This window comes from Ursus americanus, chromosome 26 (genome assembly GCF_024610735.1).
Source record: "Ursus americanus isolate L20-20 chromosome 26, mUrsAme1.1.p, whole genome shotgun sequence".
NCBI lineage: Eukaryota > Metazoa > Chordata > Mammalia > Carnivora > Ursidae > Ursus > Ursus americanus.
Window position 1 is genome coordinate 32,837,700 of NC_142152.1, and position 18,640 is coordinate 32,856,339.

General features: G+C 46.9%; 1 protein-coding gene across 1 annotated transcript; it reads left to right on the forward strand.

The window, feature by feature from the left end:
- Positions 1–265: 265 nt before the first annotated feature.
- CALM1 (calmodulin 1) lies at positions 266–8,120 on the forward strand. The gene is made up of 6 exons (XM_045807640.2): positions 266–464; positions 3,288–3,318; positions 4,274–4,417; positions 6,564–6,670; positions 7,070–7,205; positions 7,386–8,120. Exons 1-6 carry the CDS (start codon positions 462–464, stop codon positions 7,412–7,414), a joined length of 450 nt encoding a protein of 149 aa, XP_045663596.1. The 5' UTR covers positions 266–461; the 3' UTR covers positions 7,415–8,120.
- The last annotated feature ends 10,520 nt before the right edge of the window (positions 8,121–18,640 follow it).

Consider the following 18,640-nt stretch of genomic DNA (forward strand, 5'->3'; position numbering starts at 1 on the left):
GAGTATCTGGGGATTCCTCGCCCCACCTGCCCCTGCCTCTGCCCCGGCCCCACGACCTCCCGCCTCTCTCCGAACGCTTCGCGTCCCGTGGCCCCAGGCTGGGCTAGCGGCGGGCGCGCCGGGGCGGCGGGAGGCGGGGCGCGCCGGGGGCGGGGCCAACCGGGCGAGGCCCGGCCCTCCCAGCACCGCTCCGAGCGAGCCGGCAGCGGCCGTGGCGGAGGGATACGGAGCGCCGTATATATACCGCGGGGCGCAGGCTCGCACTTCGGCAGTGGTGCTGGGAGCCTCGCGGGAGCGGTGCCGTTACTCGCAGTCGGGCGGCGGCAGCGGCACAGCGCTGAGCGCACATTGCGCCTTAGCAGCAGCAGCAGCAGCAGCAGCGGAGGTACCCCAGCCGTCACAGCCCCTGCGCTGGTGCAGCCACCCTCGCTCCCTCTGCTCTTCTTCCCTTCGCTCGCACCATGGTAGGTCGGGAGTGGTAAACGGCGGCGTAGCAGCTGCCTGCTCATGATTTCTTACCAAATTTTTAGTTCAGCGCCCCCCCTTTTTTCGGTGGGGGGGGGTTTCCTCTTTTCCGGGAGTTACGCAGCAGCTGTAGTTAAGAAGGACGCGTTTTGGGTTTGCATTTCGCTTTTCTCGGCAGGGTTTCTTATTTAAATTTTGGTCCTTCTTGGAGCTGGACTTGGCCGTGGGCTGTTCGCGGGCAGGGGCTCTGGCCGCAGCTGCACCGGGGCCTTCCGCATCCACCCCCTCCCCCAGCCCCGCACCACTGCATCCAACGCGCCGCACCCGGGCTTCCCGCAGCGCTGCGCCTGAGCCGGGGCCCCGGGGGGCGGGGGAGCCGGGCGGGGCCGGGCACTCGATTCCCCCCCCCCCCCGCCCTCCACCCTAGGCACGGAGGCGGCGGGTCGGGCGGGCTGCGGAGAATGAATGGGCCCGACCTAGCTGGTGGCGCACATTGCTCCGGCCGGGGCTTGGGGGGCGCAGTCAGCGTCCACCTCCTCCCCCACCCGGCGACCCCGCTCGGCGCCCTGGCTGAGCAGTTCTCCCTCCTCCCTCCCGGGGGGCGCGGCGCGGGCGTGGGCTGGGAAGGAAGGAGCCGGGGAAGGGTGGGGTGGGGGCAGGAAGGCGAGGGGTGGGGGGCGGAGAGGGCGGAAGCGGCGGGCCGGCCGCCCTGCGCCCGGGCGGGGCCCTGCGGTGTGGCCGGGAATCGTGTCCCCTTGTTTCGCACCCCTGCAGCCCCCCACCCAGTGCGGCAGTGAAGGCGTGCGTGATCCTCGGTACACCGGGAGGTCCCTTCCCGCGGGAGGCACTCGGCTCGCGCTAATTGGGGCGGGGGGGGGGGCGGGGGAGGAGGGAGCTGGCGCGCGGCTCGGTTTCCATTAGAGACGCAAAGTTTCTGCTCTGGGAGGAGGCGGCGGTGCGGCTCGCCGCCTGGGGGAGCAGAAGCGGGTGGGAGGCGCGCGGCGGGCTTGGCCCCTTCTCGCGGCGCGGTCCCGGAGCGGGGGTGGGAGTGGGGGGTGGTCCTGGCCAGGGAAGGGCGGTGCCCCCGCCCTGGGGCTGCCTCGTTTCTCCGCACCCTGCCTGCTCTCGGGGCACGCACCCCTGCCTGGCCCCTCGCCACTTTGCAGTCCGCAGGGAGATGCCCTCCACGTTTCCGCTTTCTCTGCAGCCTCTAGATTGCCAGATGCGCTTGTGCGCCTCGCTGGGTGTGTTTTCTACAGCCCCCTTCCTCTCTGGGCGGGCTGGGCTGACATCACCGACAGCGCTTTCTGGCTTGGCGGGATGGGGAGATGGCTCCCGACAGGTTCAGAGCACCCTTGCCCGATTTGGAGGCGGGTATTTCTTTGTCGAGGCAGGTTGATGCTCTCGCAAAGCTCTCTAACCAAGAGAGTTTTGCGGTGAGGTGGGACTGTTCTCCACGGTAAGGTGACAGCTTCTCGTGCGAGGTGTGGCAGGGCTTCCTGTTGTACAAAGACAGATGTTGTCTTGGCGTTACGTAAATCACCGTGTCTCCTTCGTTCAATATAAAGAAAACCGCCTTCCGGTGACTGGGGTAGAAAGGAAGGAAGACCCAATTCTAATTTGAAAAATAAGTTTTTCCCCAAATCAGTATATTGGAACACCGCACCTATTGGGAAAGTTTTCATTTAAGAGAGTAAACATAACGTGGTTAGCTTTCTATTAGGACTTACTTTGTAAGTGGCTTCATTAGGCGTCCTTCATTAAAATAAAAATACATACTAGCTCTCCTTGCATTCTCGAAGTCCCCTGGCTGGAGGCACAGGTCACAGGTTCGGTGTTGCAGAGACCAGACAATACAGGTGCGAATTACCTTCATGGCCATCACCGCCTGAGTCAAGTGTGTTTATTACGAGCAGCTCTTCTGTCATACTGAAAATTGGTAGAGTGGGTATTCTCTAGCAAAGTTAGTAGTTGCTCTTTTTCCAGAAAAGACATGGTATAGTCTCATAATTATTATGTACTTTTGTGTGTACTTAACGTTTGCCGTTTTGTAACAGCTCAGTTGTAGGATGGTTGCATTTTTCTCTGGCTTCTTTATCAAAGATAATTTGAGGGCATCAGCCATTATAAATGGTAGGCTTTTAATAAATAACTGCCTAATTTAAGTGGAAAGCATTTATTACATGGAAATGAAGTTGGTTGGGTAACCCATTGCTGTGTATTTATTTTTTCCACTTAATTGTATCTCATAAAATAGATATGAAAGCCTGTTAATCCAACCCAATGCCGTTATGTAACGCCTATTTGGAGATTTTGGAGCGCCCACAGCAATGCGCAAGGTGCGCTAAAAGCCTGCCCCTGGCCGCGATCTTAGCTGTGGTGACAGCAGCGACAGGCTGGGATCCTCGGATGGAAGGGGGGGACTGCAGTGTCCCTGGCACAGTAGGTGGCGCTCTTCTTTCTCAGAGCTTGCCGCTGCATCCGATGTGGTGTGGCCTTTTGCCACTAGAGGTGCCATTTTTCAAATTATGAACTGACCCTTCCTCTAGACCTCAGAGCGCACAGCCACAGGCCCAGCAGAGAAAACCTGAAGTGAAATGTTGTCACTTCTTTGTCTTCCTTTGTTTTTTAAAATAGCATAAACTGTTCCCTTTATTTTCGTTGTTCTCATTTAAGGGCTAACAATTTCAGATGGTTGGCTTTTTTTTTTTTTTTAAAGAGTGATTTTTGAAAGGTCAATATCAAAAGTATAATTGAGAGAACTCTGTTGCTCTCAATCAATGCTTGTGCACTGAGTTATAACCTCTTCTTTCTTTGTGTAGGCTGATCAGCTGACTGAAGAACAGATTGCTGGTAAGTTGATGACCTCAGGGAGTCCCGGTAGGCCAGAACCAGGCATGACTCCATTCGGGTGACTTCTCTGACCCTTCCCCCCCCCCATAATTTGAGCAGTTTTCTAAGAACTTATTTAAATGGAAGCAATAAGCAGAAATATTTAGGTCAGGTGTTAATTCCTTGCCAGTGTTTCAGAGGCATTGGGAAAGGAAGTGGAGCTAGGAATCCTTGTTTCATTCTGGACTGTTTGGCTGCTTCCTGGTGGTCATGGCTTTGCATGTCACGAGAGTGCCCTGTGCCTGCTGCTCCCAGATGGAGTTGAGAATTCTTATGCCAGAGGTCTCTTCGTAATTCACCGTGAAGGCTTGTGCTTGCTATTTGAAAATACATGGGAATGGGTGGAAATGAGGGTTAGGACTACTAGAACAGTTGCAGAGGGAGTTAGTTTAGATTCTAGCTTTTAGTATTCCTTGGAGGACTTTTTGGAGATGATTTCTCTTTAGGAAACCAGGGATGCCTTTGAAATGCCATAAGTGCCATATAGACAGAACACGTTGGTTACTTGGGAATGTACATTTCTAGTTACCCCTTCCTGTTGCTGTGAAAGCAACATTTCCTGTGGCTGTAGCAATTTAATAGGAAGGGGCCCTAAGGGAACATGTGGACCAATCTTCACTTGTCAGATCGGATTGAGGACCTAATTTAATTGTGTTTAAGCTTAATTTTCTTTAAAAATGTGAGAATACCATGGTTTCATGGAACCGGTTACCAGGAGCAGTGTTTGCTTCATGGACTGCTGAATGAAGGCTGGTCCACTAGGACTATTGTGGTCTTTATTTCAGGAGATAACGACTAGGCAGTTTCTGATAATTTGCAGACTTGGACAGTTTGCTTTGGCAAGCCCGAGGGAAGTGCGCACTGCGGCCGGGTTGGGTAAAGACATTCATTCTAAAGGGTAAACTTTTGTTTTCAGAGTTCAAGGAAGCTTTCTCCCTATTTGACAAAGATGGCGATGGCACCATCACAACAAAGGAACTTGGAACTGTCATGAGGTCACTGGGTCAGAACCCAACAGAAGCCGAATTGCAGGATATGATCAACGAGGTGGATGCTGACGGTGAGGGCTGAGACCTATGAATGAGTGCCAGTGTTGTGTAATTCAAGTTCGGACATGTCACAAGATTGTCTTTCAGGTCCCCAGAGCAAAGCAAATGCGCAGCGATCCTTTCGGTGGTTGTCTGACGGCCGTTGACAATGTAAATAGAAGATTATGGGCCTGCCTTTGGCTGTGCTCACTGTCTAGAACATTTCCTGGATCAGATCGGTGTATTGTTCTTTTCTACTTGCCATGACCTACAGCTCAATCTTTTTTATCAACTGGCCCATGAGTCTGCACTGAGTCCTTTGGGGAAGTAAAAATAAATAGCCATAGACCTTTTCAAAAAGCTTACTGTCTCCAAGAGGAGTGGGAGGTGAAGTGGGAGAAGAGCACTCTTAGACGTTAATGTAGAATTGAGGACAGCATGAGCTGAAGATGTGTTTATTACAGAGAATTTTGAGGCTCATGTAAGGCTTGGACATGGAGTGCTCAATGACTGTAGGGAGTACATGATAGAACCTAACAGGGAAGATGAATAAAGTGCAGACCAAGAAGCCACAAGCAGTGTCCCCTGTAACGGGGTCACCAATTAGTCACCAGTTCCTCTGGACTAGAACACTGGACAGGAGACCTTTTATTGGTCATTTCTCTCAGTAAACCATTTTTTGAGCATTCCCCTCTCGAAAAACCGTGTCTTTTTGGAAACCGTGTATATACATGTACTCTATAACATTGTAGAACATGGTAAATTTTTTAAAAATGAGGTAAGAATAAGCAGTTTGGATCTAGACTATTTATTTTCTAGATGATTGGCTAGATAGTACCCATTTAAATACATACGGTATCATAATGTGATAAAGTAGAATTGACTTTGGTCATATACAGTTAGAAGCAGGAGTTTTGGGTGAGCTCTTTGACAAGTGGTTTCAGCCCATTCGAGCAACTTTGAAAAGCGTTTTCATCCATATTAATGTTGTTCTGGAAGAGGGGTAGCTCATAATTCCCTCTTGTTTGACTGCTAAGTTGATTGGCCATCTGGGAACATGGGGGGGGGGCACCTCCCGTTTTCTGTGAACCCTGGGAAATGGTGCTCCGGGACTGGCAAAGTGTATTAGGCCCTTAGATTGTATGGGACAAGGAAGGAGAAGTTGTCTCAGGCTGCAGATTGTAGTAATGGATAAATGTAATGCCTAAGGATGTCTTCTTTGCATGGCTACGAGATAGCACTTCAAATAATTTACTTTGTTTTGCATGAATATCATAATGCTTTAAAATTTTGGAGGCCAAAGGGATTTCTGAATGAATATTTTGATTTAAAGGTACTGGTGAAAATGAATAATTTAACCTAAGGCTTTTTTTCTTCTAATTTAATTTTTCCGTTTAATTCAAGTTACACTGTTGATCTGCTGGCTTGTCTTTTGGGGCTGCTCGCTTAACTCTTAACTTTAGAGGGGAAGGTATTTGGAATACCGGCCAGACAAGAGACTCCTGACCCAGTTTCCTAAGTGGTAATGGTCTGAGCTATGGAAACACTTCCGAGCCTTGCCCTTAATGGGGAAACAAAGATCCTGAGTTGGAGAAAAAATGATTAGGTGACTTATCAGAACGTGGCCCGGAAATGCTTTCTGGAGAAGACTGTATGTGATACTTTATGGTCTGTGGCATAAGAAAGTCGGTTTTTTCCCCCTCCCGTAATCCTTTTCTTCCGTAAAAACATTTCGTTGTACTGGCGGGCCAGTTCTGGGCCTTGACCAGCATCACGAGCCCAGGCGTAGTGGTAGGTCCGAGGGCTTCCCCTCACTCGGGGTGGGGGTGGGGAGGCGGTCTCGAGTGCTTCCATCAGGAGTGGAAGGGTGCCGTGGGCTTTCTGCTCTTGAACTGCACAAGCGCCGTTAGCGGTCAAGAACCCACATGTGCAGTTTCCTTTGCATCATAAAGTGCTGTCCTGGACCCTGATTACTAGTTGGAATGACAGGAATCATGGGAAACTGCCCTGCGAAGTATTCGAACAGTTGAGACTCACAAATGGTTTAACCTCATAAAATAACTGATCGGTTTGTCCGGGTGAGTCTTAACCGTTCTCTAACGGGCTTCGGAGATTATCGTGGCCGGGGGGCATCACCGGAGCGTTTATTTGATGGGAGCTTTTGTTTTTTAATTTGAGGTAATGGCACCATTGACTTCCCAGAATTTTTGACCATGATGGCTAGAAAAATGAAAGATACAGACAGTGAAGAAGAAATTCGCGAGGCATTCCGAGTCTTTGACAAGGTAATCCTGCGGCTGTGTTGCAGACGGTCCTTATGGACGGCTTCTTTGCTACCGTTGCTGAAATACTTAGAACGCTTAAACCGAATTGCCTGGGCCTCTGTGGTGATCTGACTTGGAAATATGCCGACTTAACTGCGGCAGCCTTAAATTGGCTGAGGGTGGGGAATTCTGAACCACGTTTCTTGGTTGCTGCTTTCAGTTTGGTGGCGTCGGCCAAGCCCCTGCGTTTTCGGTGTTCACCGGGGGCTCGCACTTGGTGGGTTGGGCGGGGGGGGACACTGGAGCTGGGCCACCTGTCCCCATGTGCAGCGTTGGCAGTGCCGGGCGAGGGCGCGAGTAAGTCAGACTGCTTAGAAGCCCTCTCCACTGCTCTCAGTAGCACCTGCTTGATGTTTACAGGATGGCAATGGTTACATCAGTGCAGCAGAGCTCCGTCATGTCATGACCAACTTAGGAGAAAAACTAACAGATGAAGAAGTAGATGAAATGATCAGAGAAGCAGATATTGATGGAGATGGGCAAGTCAACTATGAAGGTAAAAGCACTACATCTCTTCAGCTTACTTCGTAATAGTCTTCCCTTCAGTATCTGTGCACAAGTTAACTGCTTCACGAGACACTGATTTTATTTATTTTCCTTGTGCAGAGTAGAGATGTTGTGTTCATTCAAGCTGCTTTTGAAGATAACCAAAAGTTATGATTATTTGTCTTTTCAGAATTCGTACAGATGATGACTGCAAAATGAAGGCCTACTTTCAACTCCTTTCCCCCCTTCTAGAAGAATCAAATTGAATCTTTTACTTACCTCTTGCAAAAAAAAAAAAAGTTCATTTACTCATTCTGTTTCTATATAGCAAAACTGAATGTCAAAAGTACCTTCTGTCCACACACACACAATCTGCATGTATTGGTTGGTGGTCCTGTCCCCTCAAGATCAAGCTACACATGAGTTTTACGATATAAATACTTGTACTACCTTAATGATAAGGAAGCGCCTAGTGGACTCCTTGCAGTTCCATTTGCTCATGATTAATACACTGTTTGGGCTGGCCAGTTTTTCATGCATGCAGCTTGACAATTGAGCACAGTCAGGCATTTGTATTAAAAACGAAAAATGAAAAAACAAATTTAAAACTTCTTCAGATGGGTTCTAGTTCAATTTGTTAGTATAAATTGTCATAGCCGGTTTACTGAAAACAAACATTTTAAATTGGTTTACCTCAGGATGCTGTGCAGAAGCATGGGTGAAGGATAAACTGTCTAGTTGTAGCCCCACTTCGCAGGACGGCCCCCTTGTACTTCCGGGTGCCCCCACCCCCGGTGACGGTGACACTCATCCCGGTGGCATGCTGCGTGTGTTGGTTTAGCGTTGTCCGCGTTGTCCTAGAGCGAAATGGGTGTCAGGCTGTCACCATTCACACAAATCAAAAAAAAAAAAAAAAAAAAAGAAACCTTTACCAAGGGAGCATCTCTGGACTCTCTGTTTTTAAAACCTCCTGATCCATGACTTGGAGCCGGCAGAGTAGGCTGTGGCCGTGGACCTCAGCACAACCATCAACATTTGCTGATCAAGAAATTATAATTTACGTCCATTCCAAGTTGTAAATGCTAGTCTTTTTTTTTTTTTTTTCCAATAAAAAAAGACCATTAACTTAAAGTGGTGTTAAATGCTTTGTAAAGCTGAGATCTCAACGGGGACAAGGCAGTCGGAGGAGAGGTCAGTACCTTTAAAAGCCCGCAGCCCAGCCTTGGGCTCGTCACCCTCCCGCCCTCCCTCCCTCCTGACATCCCAGCACCAACCTCAGCCTGAGACCTTGCCTCGAACCGGGCAGACAGCACTGGCTTCATCCTATCTATGGCCCTGTAGGTCTACTTGTATTTTCACTGGGGTGGGGGGGGTGGGGGGGAGTGAACCCTGGTAACTTAATGATTATTCAGGCAGTGGCGCTCTTCTTAAGGAAAAAAACCACTTTTTCTCAAGCATGTACTTAGGGGTTCTTCTCAGTCGTGCTGCTGATTACCTGTTTTACGTAACTACTTGAGACCATCTGTGCAAGAGACATGATTGAGTGTGTCTGTCTGTAATTCAATCCTCGCCGTGTGGTGGAAGCAGTAGTCCCTTCTAAGCCAGTCTTTATGCCTGAAAGACACTACCGGTCACCTTTGAGTCATGATTTCTAATTTATGATGATACTTCCCTTAGCCTCCTTTTCCTTTTTTTTGCCCCTCAAAGTTGACTTTGCTACCCCCCCCTCCCCGCTCTTCCCACCCCCCCTCCCCGCTCTCCCCGCCCCCCTCCCAAGTAGAACTAATGCTAGCCCCCAGCTTGAAAGCAGAACTCCAGCCTGGAGGGGATTTTGTGTCTAATTATAAACCTGTAACCAAAACGGAGATGCCGGTACTGGTCTTTGCAGTGGGATTGGTGTGCTTTAAAAACCCCTTTAAAGAAATACTGCATCTAGGGCAGAACTCGTTCTGAAATGCAGGCTGGATGTGCGTTTTGTATCGCACCAGGAAGAAGAGTTGGGTTTTTTGAGTGTTTCTGTGGGAGGTTTTCATTTGCCAGGGAACCGCGGCAGGCTGCTGGCGAGGCGGCAAGAAGCTCTTGGCAGCCAAATGGGTGCATTCAGGGCTGATTTACAGAGACCCTTGGCTTCTCCCTCTCCTACTCCCTGTCTTTCTGGCATTTTGCAGCTTGTTCAATTTCCTGCCAGAGGGATAGGTCAGAGCAGTGGAGAGGAGCCCGCCCATCTCCTTCTGCCGTTGGTCCTTAGACTGGGTGGTTGTAGGAGAGACACGGAGCTGGAGGGGACTTTCACAATTCCCCGAATCTGGACGGAACACCTGAGAACACCTCGGAGGGTCTTCAGGTGAGAGAGGGAGGACCGAGGGCTCCTGGATGTTTCTTGCAAGGAGGCCAAGTGTTGACCCATCTCAGGCCTGTGACCGTTGGCTTCTTGGTAGTTTCAAAGAGAGTTGGGGGTCATTTAACTTGTTTTTTAAAACTTTGCCTTCTGTCTTAACTCTTCTGTCAAGTCTTTTTCTAGAAGCTGGGTGGGCTCCATTGCAGTGGTCCCACAGTCCTTCCAAAAAGACTGCTTTTGAAACCGGATTCTTCACATGGCCCGCATCCTGTACAGGAGGCGAAGCCTTTCCCCCAGGGTGTGCTGAGTCCCTGCTCGGTGCAGAGGGCAGCCCCGTCCGTGGGAGCCTTTCGCCTCTGGCTTTTGAGGGGAAGACCAGCCCAGGCGGGGTGTTTGCAGGCTGCGTGTGTTCGTGAGAGGAAATAGCTGGGTGTTGGGTCCGTACCCTTAAAGTTGGTTAGCACCTCCCTGTACACTCTTGCCCCGTACTTCTAACTGCTCTATAAATATATACATATATTTATATATATATAAAGTGACTAGTTTAACTGGCATCCCGCTTGAGCCTGAGACTTGCCATAAGAAACTGCTGAGTACTTGGCAAACTTTCATAGTTTCGTTCTCCATCTGTTGGGGGTAGGTGTTGGGCAAGGCAAATGCATCTTGAAGTTTCAGATGGGCTTTTGACGCACTGTTGCCAAGGAAGGCTTTTTCTGATTTTTAGACAAATGAATTTTTGCACACTCTAATTGGTGTCTTTCGGCAACTTACATCGAAAATGAGCTACTGTACATATTTTTATATTCTCTTTATAAATGCATGTCTGACTGTACCTGTAACCTGTGTTGTGACGAGTGGCCGTCCAGTAGGCCTCCCTAGTGCCGCTGTGGCCCGTTGGAGTAGCAACATATTACTAGCCCCTCAGCATACTGGGAATTTCTTCCTAAACAAAGAATGTAAATTTGGTCAAAAGTCTGCTCTTTTGTTCATTCAATTATTTTCAACATCTGAATTAATTATTGTATATCTGAAATACACTATCCTTTCGGCAGTGAAGAGATTCCACGAATGTGTCTTAACCTATCCCCTTCAGCTGGCAGTTAGTACCTTCCTTTTTTTTTTTTCAATCCCCCGAAGTTGTCTTGTAGGAGACAGAAACCCTTTGCTGTCCGTATCCCTCGGAGTAAGAAGGTATCGGCATGGGTGGAGTGTGTGTTCTTTCTCCAGCTCTTCTAATGTTCCTTCGACACGTCTGTAGCAAAGATGGCGGGAGTTCTGATAACAGAAGTTACCCTTCACCGTGGCCATTTGGAAAGGAGATGTACTTGAACGTTTCTGTAAATCTTGAGATAAACTGTTTGGAGATTTAACCACCTCTCTGATGGGGGACCAACTCTATGGAAATTGTAAATAAGTTTTATTTATAAACCTGGCACTGTATTCAATAAACATTTCTGCAGCCTTTCATCTCTAACTGCGAACTGTGTAGGTTTTTAGCTCGTATAGCCTCCAGCCCCTTCTGCTTCATGAACAAGGTACACCTGCCCCCAGATGTAATTCCACCCAGGCTCTAGGACAGTAGGTGAGCAGGAGAGGCCAGAAGCACCACGGACACATCCCACGACAGCTTTGCTCTAGTTTTCGGCTCAGCTGTTAATAGCTGACATTTGAACACGATCTCGTGGCCTATTCCTGTATCCGTGCTCACTCGATGCGGGAAAACGCACACTATAAAAAGATTCATTGCCCTTTAACCTCAGTGTTAATCCCAAGTGTCTTTAGGAATTGCGTGAATGCACTTTAAAAATTGGATGGGAATTTTAAATTACATAAGCACATACCTCTGCCGATGGCAAGAGCGGGGCAGCCGAGGAGAAGGGATGGGATGTAACTTTACAGCCCTGGAGTTGAAACCTTCCCCTTCATCAGTCCTATTCCAGACCCTGATCCTAGACAAAGTTCTGGAGCAGGAAAGGCCACCTCTGTTTCCAGAAGGATCTTTTCCAGGTTGCCTTACCTGTTTATTTCTATGCAAAAGCAGCGAGAGGGCCAAAAAGAAGGGGGAAGATGACAGGGAGAGCCGCTGCTTTGGTCAGAAGGCTGGAGCCCCACTTCCAGGGAGCATTCAGCCCCTCCTGTATACAGGAGCTGAATTAAGGATGTGGATACTGCCGTGGGGACAGAACCCTCTGCCCTGACATTTTCGGCCTGGGTCTTAGTTTTGGTTTTATCCCTCTGTAGCTATGGGCAGGCACTTTGCTTCCCTGGGCCTCAGTTTCCTCCGCGGTTAAAATAAGATTATTGGACGAAATGGCTTTCTGGGATTCTGACCAACCCAGCTTGGCATCACTTGTTCAAATTGAAATTGCAGGCTGGGACGCCTGGGTGGCTCAGTTGGTTAAGCGTTTGCCCTCAGCTCAGTCGTAATCCGGGGATCCTGGGATCCAGCCCTTGTGATTCCGGGGTCCTGGGATCCAGCCCTGCATCAGCTCCTTGCTCATCAGGGAGTCTGCTTCTCTCTCTCCCTCTGCCCCTCTCCCTGCTCATGCTCTCAATCTCTCTCTCTCTCCCCCTCGCGTGCTCTCTCTCAAATAAATGAAAAATAAAACCTAAAAAAAAAAAATTGCAGCCTAAAGGGTGGGAGGAAAAATAGTGGGCGTGCTGTATGCTTTGAGGTGACATGAGATTTTTAAAGTGTCAGCAGCTCTGCACTGGGGGTGGAGTGGAGGGTACGCTTGCTGTTAGACTGTGATGTCATATTGGAACGTGGGTCAGAGAAACTGATCATTAAGTGACTTCCATCCTCCTCCCAGGACGGAAATAGGAAGCTCCCACTCTGCCTTCAAGAGATTCAGTCCAAGTGGCAACGTCATCTGGATTTTCAGCAGCTTTGGTTCAGGAAACACACACACACACACACATTTCCGATTGGAGCTGAACTTCCCTGGGCACTGGGGGCTGGAGCACCCAGTGACTCAGGATGCCTTAGAAGGAAATAAAACTTGAAAGTTTTTTATAGCTTGGAGCTTCTCTCCCACTGCCCTCAACCCTCTGCCAGGGAAGTGGGAGGAGTTAGCCCATGCTCCAGAACCCCGCGGGAGAGCAGACGAGGGCAGAGGAGCCCGCCGGCCCGCCTCTCCCATTGACAATCCCTGAACGTGGGTCTAAAAAAACGGTGGCCGCTTTCCTCATAAGAATTATGCTCTGCCCGGGTGTCAGCAACCTTTGGAGCGAGTGTATTTACACACGCAGATAGTACTTGAAATGTCTCATTTTAAAGTTTTATTTTCACTTTCACAAAGGGGAAAGGGAGAAATCTGGAGCTTCTTCCACGAGCAAGACAATTTCTTAAATTTTGTGACATCATCTTGCTATCATGGCAGCCTATAAACACGGACAGATTACTTTTAAACTAATTTCCTTCCCCTTGTTGGGTATTAGTATACCCTTCAAGTTGTGACTTTCTTTTTTAATTACTGTGTTTTATAGGAAAATAATTTTCTTTACCCTCCACAGAGATCGGTACCAGAGGCAAAATTTGAGATAATGGATTATAAAAAGAAAATAGAAAATAAATGAGAAACTAATTATAAAATAATACTTCAGTTAAAAGGACTAGTGGCACAGTCAGTTAAGCATCTGACTCTTGATCTCAGCTCAGGTCTTGATCTCAGGGTTGTTGAGTTCAAGCCCCACACTGGGCTCCATGCTGGGTGTGGAGCCTATGGGGAAAAAAAAAAAAAAGAAAAAAGGACTAGATCATACATTGTAGGTCAAACGCTCAGTGCAAATATCCATATCTGGTGACTCTCAAATTTTTGGGAATACTTACTATGACAAGGAGCTTGTTACCTGAACAGGCGCCCAGTCCCCTTTTTACAAAAGTATGTTTCTGATTCTAAAAGAAGTGTTTATTACATAAAATCTGTAATATCAAATGACCCATTACCTGTAAAACATAGTTAACTCTTAGTATTTCCTTCCAGAATTTTTTCTCACCATATGGATGCAGAGATATAATTCACAAAATTAGGATCTGTAGGTATGGTTTTAAAAAATTAAGCATAATATTGTTTATTATATACAATTACACATTCTGTACTCTTTACACATACATACTATCATCTTTTTGTTCCTCATGCTTTTTTCTTGAGATACAATTCATGTTCCATAAAATTCACCCTTTTAATAATGGTTTTTAATACATTCACAAGATTGTGTGGCCATCGATATTGAATTTTAGAGCATTTTCATCACCCCAAAAAGCACCCATTAGCAGTCACTTCCTGTTCTCCCTTTCCCCTACCCGTGGCAACCATCAGTCCACTTCATGTGTCTTCGGATTTACCTATTCTAGACATTTCATATAAATGGAATCATGTAGTCATAATTTTTTTCTCTTTTTCACTTGTTACACTGGACATTCCTCCATATACTTAAATTCTTGAATATAATTTTTAGGAGCTGTCTATATCAGTATGGCCTACCTTCGTTAACCAATCCCCTAATAAAGGCCATTTGGCACATCCTCTTTTGCGCAGTTCTTTTTTTTTTTTTTTTAAAGAATTTATTTATTTATTTGACAGAGATAGAGACAGCCAGCGAGAGAGGGAACACAAGCAGGGGGAGTGGGAGAGGAAGAAGCAGGCTCACAGCAGAGGAGCCTGATGTGGGGCTCGATCCCAGAACGCCGGGATCACGCCCTGAGCCGAAGGCAGACGCTTAACCGCCGTGCCACCCAGGCGCCCCTCTTTTGCGCAGTTCTAAGTGTGAGAACATTCTTAACAGGCTGCGCTCTTCTTCTTAGCTTCTGCCCATCGGTTCCGCGTCAGCCTGTGGAGCTAACGCCCGCGTCTCATCCTGTTTCCACCCTGCAGACCTTTCGTCTTCTCCGCTTCCACACATCCCTCCTTAAATCTTCAGGCTTAATATGTACTTGTTTTGTTGTTGTTTTAAGACTGCTCTTAACACTGTGTCCTAATCAACACAATATAGTAAAATTTGCCCAGATTCTGGATTCAAACAGATTTCTGCACTCAAATCTTGCTTTCCCAAGCGGCACAAGTTGGCAGGTGACAGCTCTGTGCCTCAGTGTCCTCAAGGTGGTTGTAAGAGTGAATGAGATGACGGAAATCCTCTAGCACGTGGCTAGCCCATGGAAGGTGCTTACGTGCTCTCTTCTTCTGTGTGTCGTGAACTCCGTTACCACCGGAGAAAATGAGGCCAGGTTTACAGTTTCCTTCACTGGATCCAGCTCATGCCAGCTCTTGGGAATTGCCACTTCCTCTCTTTGTTAAAAGCACACAGACCTTCCGTTGAGGCATCGACTCCTCATCCCTTTGGAAGTCCTGGTGAGAGCTGCCAGTGTCTAGTCTTCTGGTATCTGCTTCCCGGAGCTCATGGGCAGGACTACTGGACCTTCAGTGGGGCCAGGCCTAAAATCTTCTGCTGGTGTTCTCCCTTGGTGCGCCCACATGGGAAGGTCTGTAGCATCTTTGGGCACTTACAGGCTGGGTCTTCTCTGGAGAATGATGGCGGACCCGTTCTTGTTAAAGGTCAATCTTAAGAGAGGCCGTTGACCATGGGCAGGAGAGGTCAGTGGTGAGGCCCTCTCTTTGTTCTCTGGGAACATCCCATTACCTTCTATCCCTGGCAGAGGCCTGCCTCTTCCTGCTCCTTCTCTTCTGGGACCCCTGTGGTTCTATGGGAATTCTGACGAACCCTTGAGAAATACCCTTCTCTCTAGTATGGCTGGACCTAGCCCAAACTTGTCTAACACCATGGAAAGTAAAGCCACCTGCCACATCCTGCCTTCCCTCTTCTCTGCCAAACTCCACCTTCGCCTGGAACATGTCATTCGACGGGGCTCCCAAGCCCTGATTCCAACTCCAGGTCAGAGACCCCTCCCCAAGCCCCAGAAGTAGGCAATGACCCAGTGGTTGGCTGAATCTCAAGCAAGTTGATCTTTTTTGAAGGGTTCTGGAAGGAAATGCGGGGCCTGGATGCAGCTGCTCAAACAGGGCAAATCCTTTAACTCAGCCTTGCATTTGACTGCTGGGCCTTCCCGTTCAGGCGGCCCACCTGTAACCAGGGAGGAATTCAGAACACGCTTTTTTTTTTTCTTTTTCTTTTTTTCTCGCCGTTTCTTCCTGGGAGAGCCAGCCAATTAAGGGAAAAAGTGAGATGGGGCGCCTGGGTGGCTCAGTCGTTAAGCCTCTGCCTTCGGCTCGGGGAATGATCCCAGCGTTATGGGATCGAGCCCCACATCAGGCTCCTCTGCTGTGAGCCTGCTTCTTCCTCTCCCACTCCCCCTGCTTGTGTTCCCTCTCTCGCTGGCTGTCTCTATCTCTGTCAAATAAATAAATAAAATCTTAAAAAAAAAAGGGAAAGAGTGAGAGGGTTGTAGTCTAATTATTCGTTCTCAGGTTTGATGCCTACAATCTTCAGAGCTCAGTCTCTACCTTTGGAGAAGGTTCATCGGGCTTTTCGAAGAAACATTAGTAACTACAACTGCCAAACAGCGTGCCGGTGAATAAACATTCCAGCTTGAATACATAGGAACTGAGGCAGACAAAGCAGAACAACGTATAAAACAAAAATCGACAACAAGAATAACAACTCCGTCATCACAGAGATTTTAATAGCCTTCTTCCAGTAATTAGGAAATCAAGCAGACAATAATACATTTGAACTACACAATTCCCAAGTTTGATCTCGCATGTATGTGGAACATTTTATCCAGCACGTAGAGATTTCAGATTATAAATACTAATTAGTTCTTAATAATATTACTAAATGATTAATTTTTATACCATATAATTATAAATACAAATATAAAATAAGATGCTAACAATAAAATTATTAAAGAAGATATTAGAGAATTAAGATTGATTATAAATTACATCATAAAGTATATCTCAACAAACATTTAAAAATATTTCATATTGACTATGTTATCTCATAACAATGCAGTGGATAAAAAAATTTAAAAAACACAACTTTATTTTTTTTTTATTTTTAAAGATTTTTGTTTACTTATTTGACACAGAGTGAGAGACAGAAAAAGCAGAGGGAGCCGCAGGCAGAGGGAGAGGGAGAAGCAGGCTTCCTGCTGAGCAGGGAGCCTGATGTGGGGCTCCTTTCCAGGACCCTGAAATTGTGACCTGAGCTGAAGGCAGACGCTTAATCGACTGAGCCACCCAGGCGCCCCTAAAAAACACAACTTTAAAAATACCCATTTGTTTTGAAAATTAAAGTCCGTTTCTAATAATGCATGGGTTTAAAAAGAAATCGTAATGACGATCTAGAGAATGTTTAGGAATGAATGAAAACAAAATTCTACATCTCAAAACTGTAGGATACAGGATAGAAATGCATCGCATTAAAATAACTATAATTGAAAAGGAGCAAAGTCCAGAAGAAATAAGGTAAATATCCAACTTAAGTTAGAAAAAGAATAGAATAAGCCCAAAAAGAGCACAAGGAAAGTATCAAAGATAACCACAGGTACAAAATACAAAATGAAACACAAAACAAAGATACCAAAAAGAAGATCAACATAGACATACAGCTGGCTCTTTGAAAAGATTATTAGAAAAGGTATGGCAGGGTGTAAAAAATTAAAAATATAATTACCCTATGATCTCGCAATCCCACTTCTGGGTATATACCCGAAAGAATCGAAAGCAGGGACTCAGATAGATACCTGTACACTCATGTCCATAGCAGCATTATTGACAACAGCTAAAAGGTGGAAATGTCCCTCAGTGGGGAGTGGGTAGACAAAATGTGGTGTATACACACAATGGAATATTACTCAGTCTTGAAAAGGAAGGAAGCGGTGACACATGCGAAAACAGAAATGAACCTTGAGGACATCGTGTTAAGTGAGAGAAGCCAGTCACAAAAGGACAAATACTATAGGATTCCACTAACAGAGGGTCCCTAGAGTAATCAAATTCATAGAGAAGGTAGAATTTCTAGGTGGATGCCAGGGAGGGGGGAGGGGGAATCCTTGCGAAGTGGGTGAAGTTTCAGTTTTGCAGGATAAGAAAGTTCTTTGGAGACGGATGGGGGTGATGGTTGCAAAGCAACGTGAATGTACTGAATGCCCCTGAAATTTACACTTAAAGATGGTTCAAATGGTAACTTCATGTTATGCATATCTTACCACAATTTTTTTTTCTCCTAAATCAAGGAAGTAGAGAGAACATTACAGAAAGATAATGTCATCCTGGAAGTTTCTCATATTGCAGATGATGTATCCTCTTCTGTTTCGTTGACTTTCTTCCATGTTATTTCACCATTACTATAATGTGTAATTATTATAGTTTTAAAATCGAAGTTAATTTTCTGGCATTTCAAGTAAAAAAAATGTTACTAGAAATCTCAGGCAGGGCTGATGAAAAAAATATTAGGAACACAAAGGGAGACATAGCCACAAATAAACCAGAGAGTTTTTTTAAAAGCATCCTATAAAACTTTGATGCCAGGGGCGCCTGGGTGGCACAGCGGTTAAGCGCCTGCCTTCGGCTCAGGGCGTGATCCCGGCGTTGTGGGATCGAGCCCCACGTCAGGCTCCTCTGCTATGAGCCTGCTTCTCCCTCTCGCACTCCCCCTGCTTGTGTTCCCTCTCTCGCTGGCTGTCTCTATCTCTGTTAAATAAATAAAATAAAATCTTAAAAAAAAAAAAAACTTTGATGCCAGTAAATATGAAAACCTAAGTAAAAGGGACAATTTCTTAGAGAAGAGAACTGACTGAGGAAGAAGTAGAACATTTAAAACAAACTATAACCATTAAAGAAATCTAATGAGTAATTAAAAATACATCTACCAGTAGGGAATGTCTGTCAAATTGTGCCGTTCCTCCCTCTGAGTGATGAGGTCTTTGTCTCACCCCCTTGAATCTAAGTGGGCACTGTGACTACTTTGATCAATGGAATACAGTAGAAAGGAAGTGCTAGTTTCTGGGTTCATGCCTTAAGAAACTGGGTTTTTCCAATTCTGTCCTTGGAACATTCTGGAAGCCCTGAGATCTTCATGCTGGAGAGGCCACATGTAGCTGCTGGGCCAAGCCTTCCTGCTGCTGCCCCTACCAGGGTGCTTGA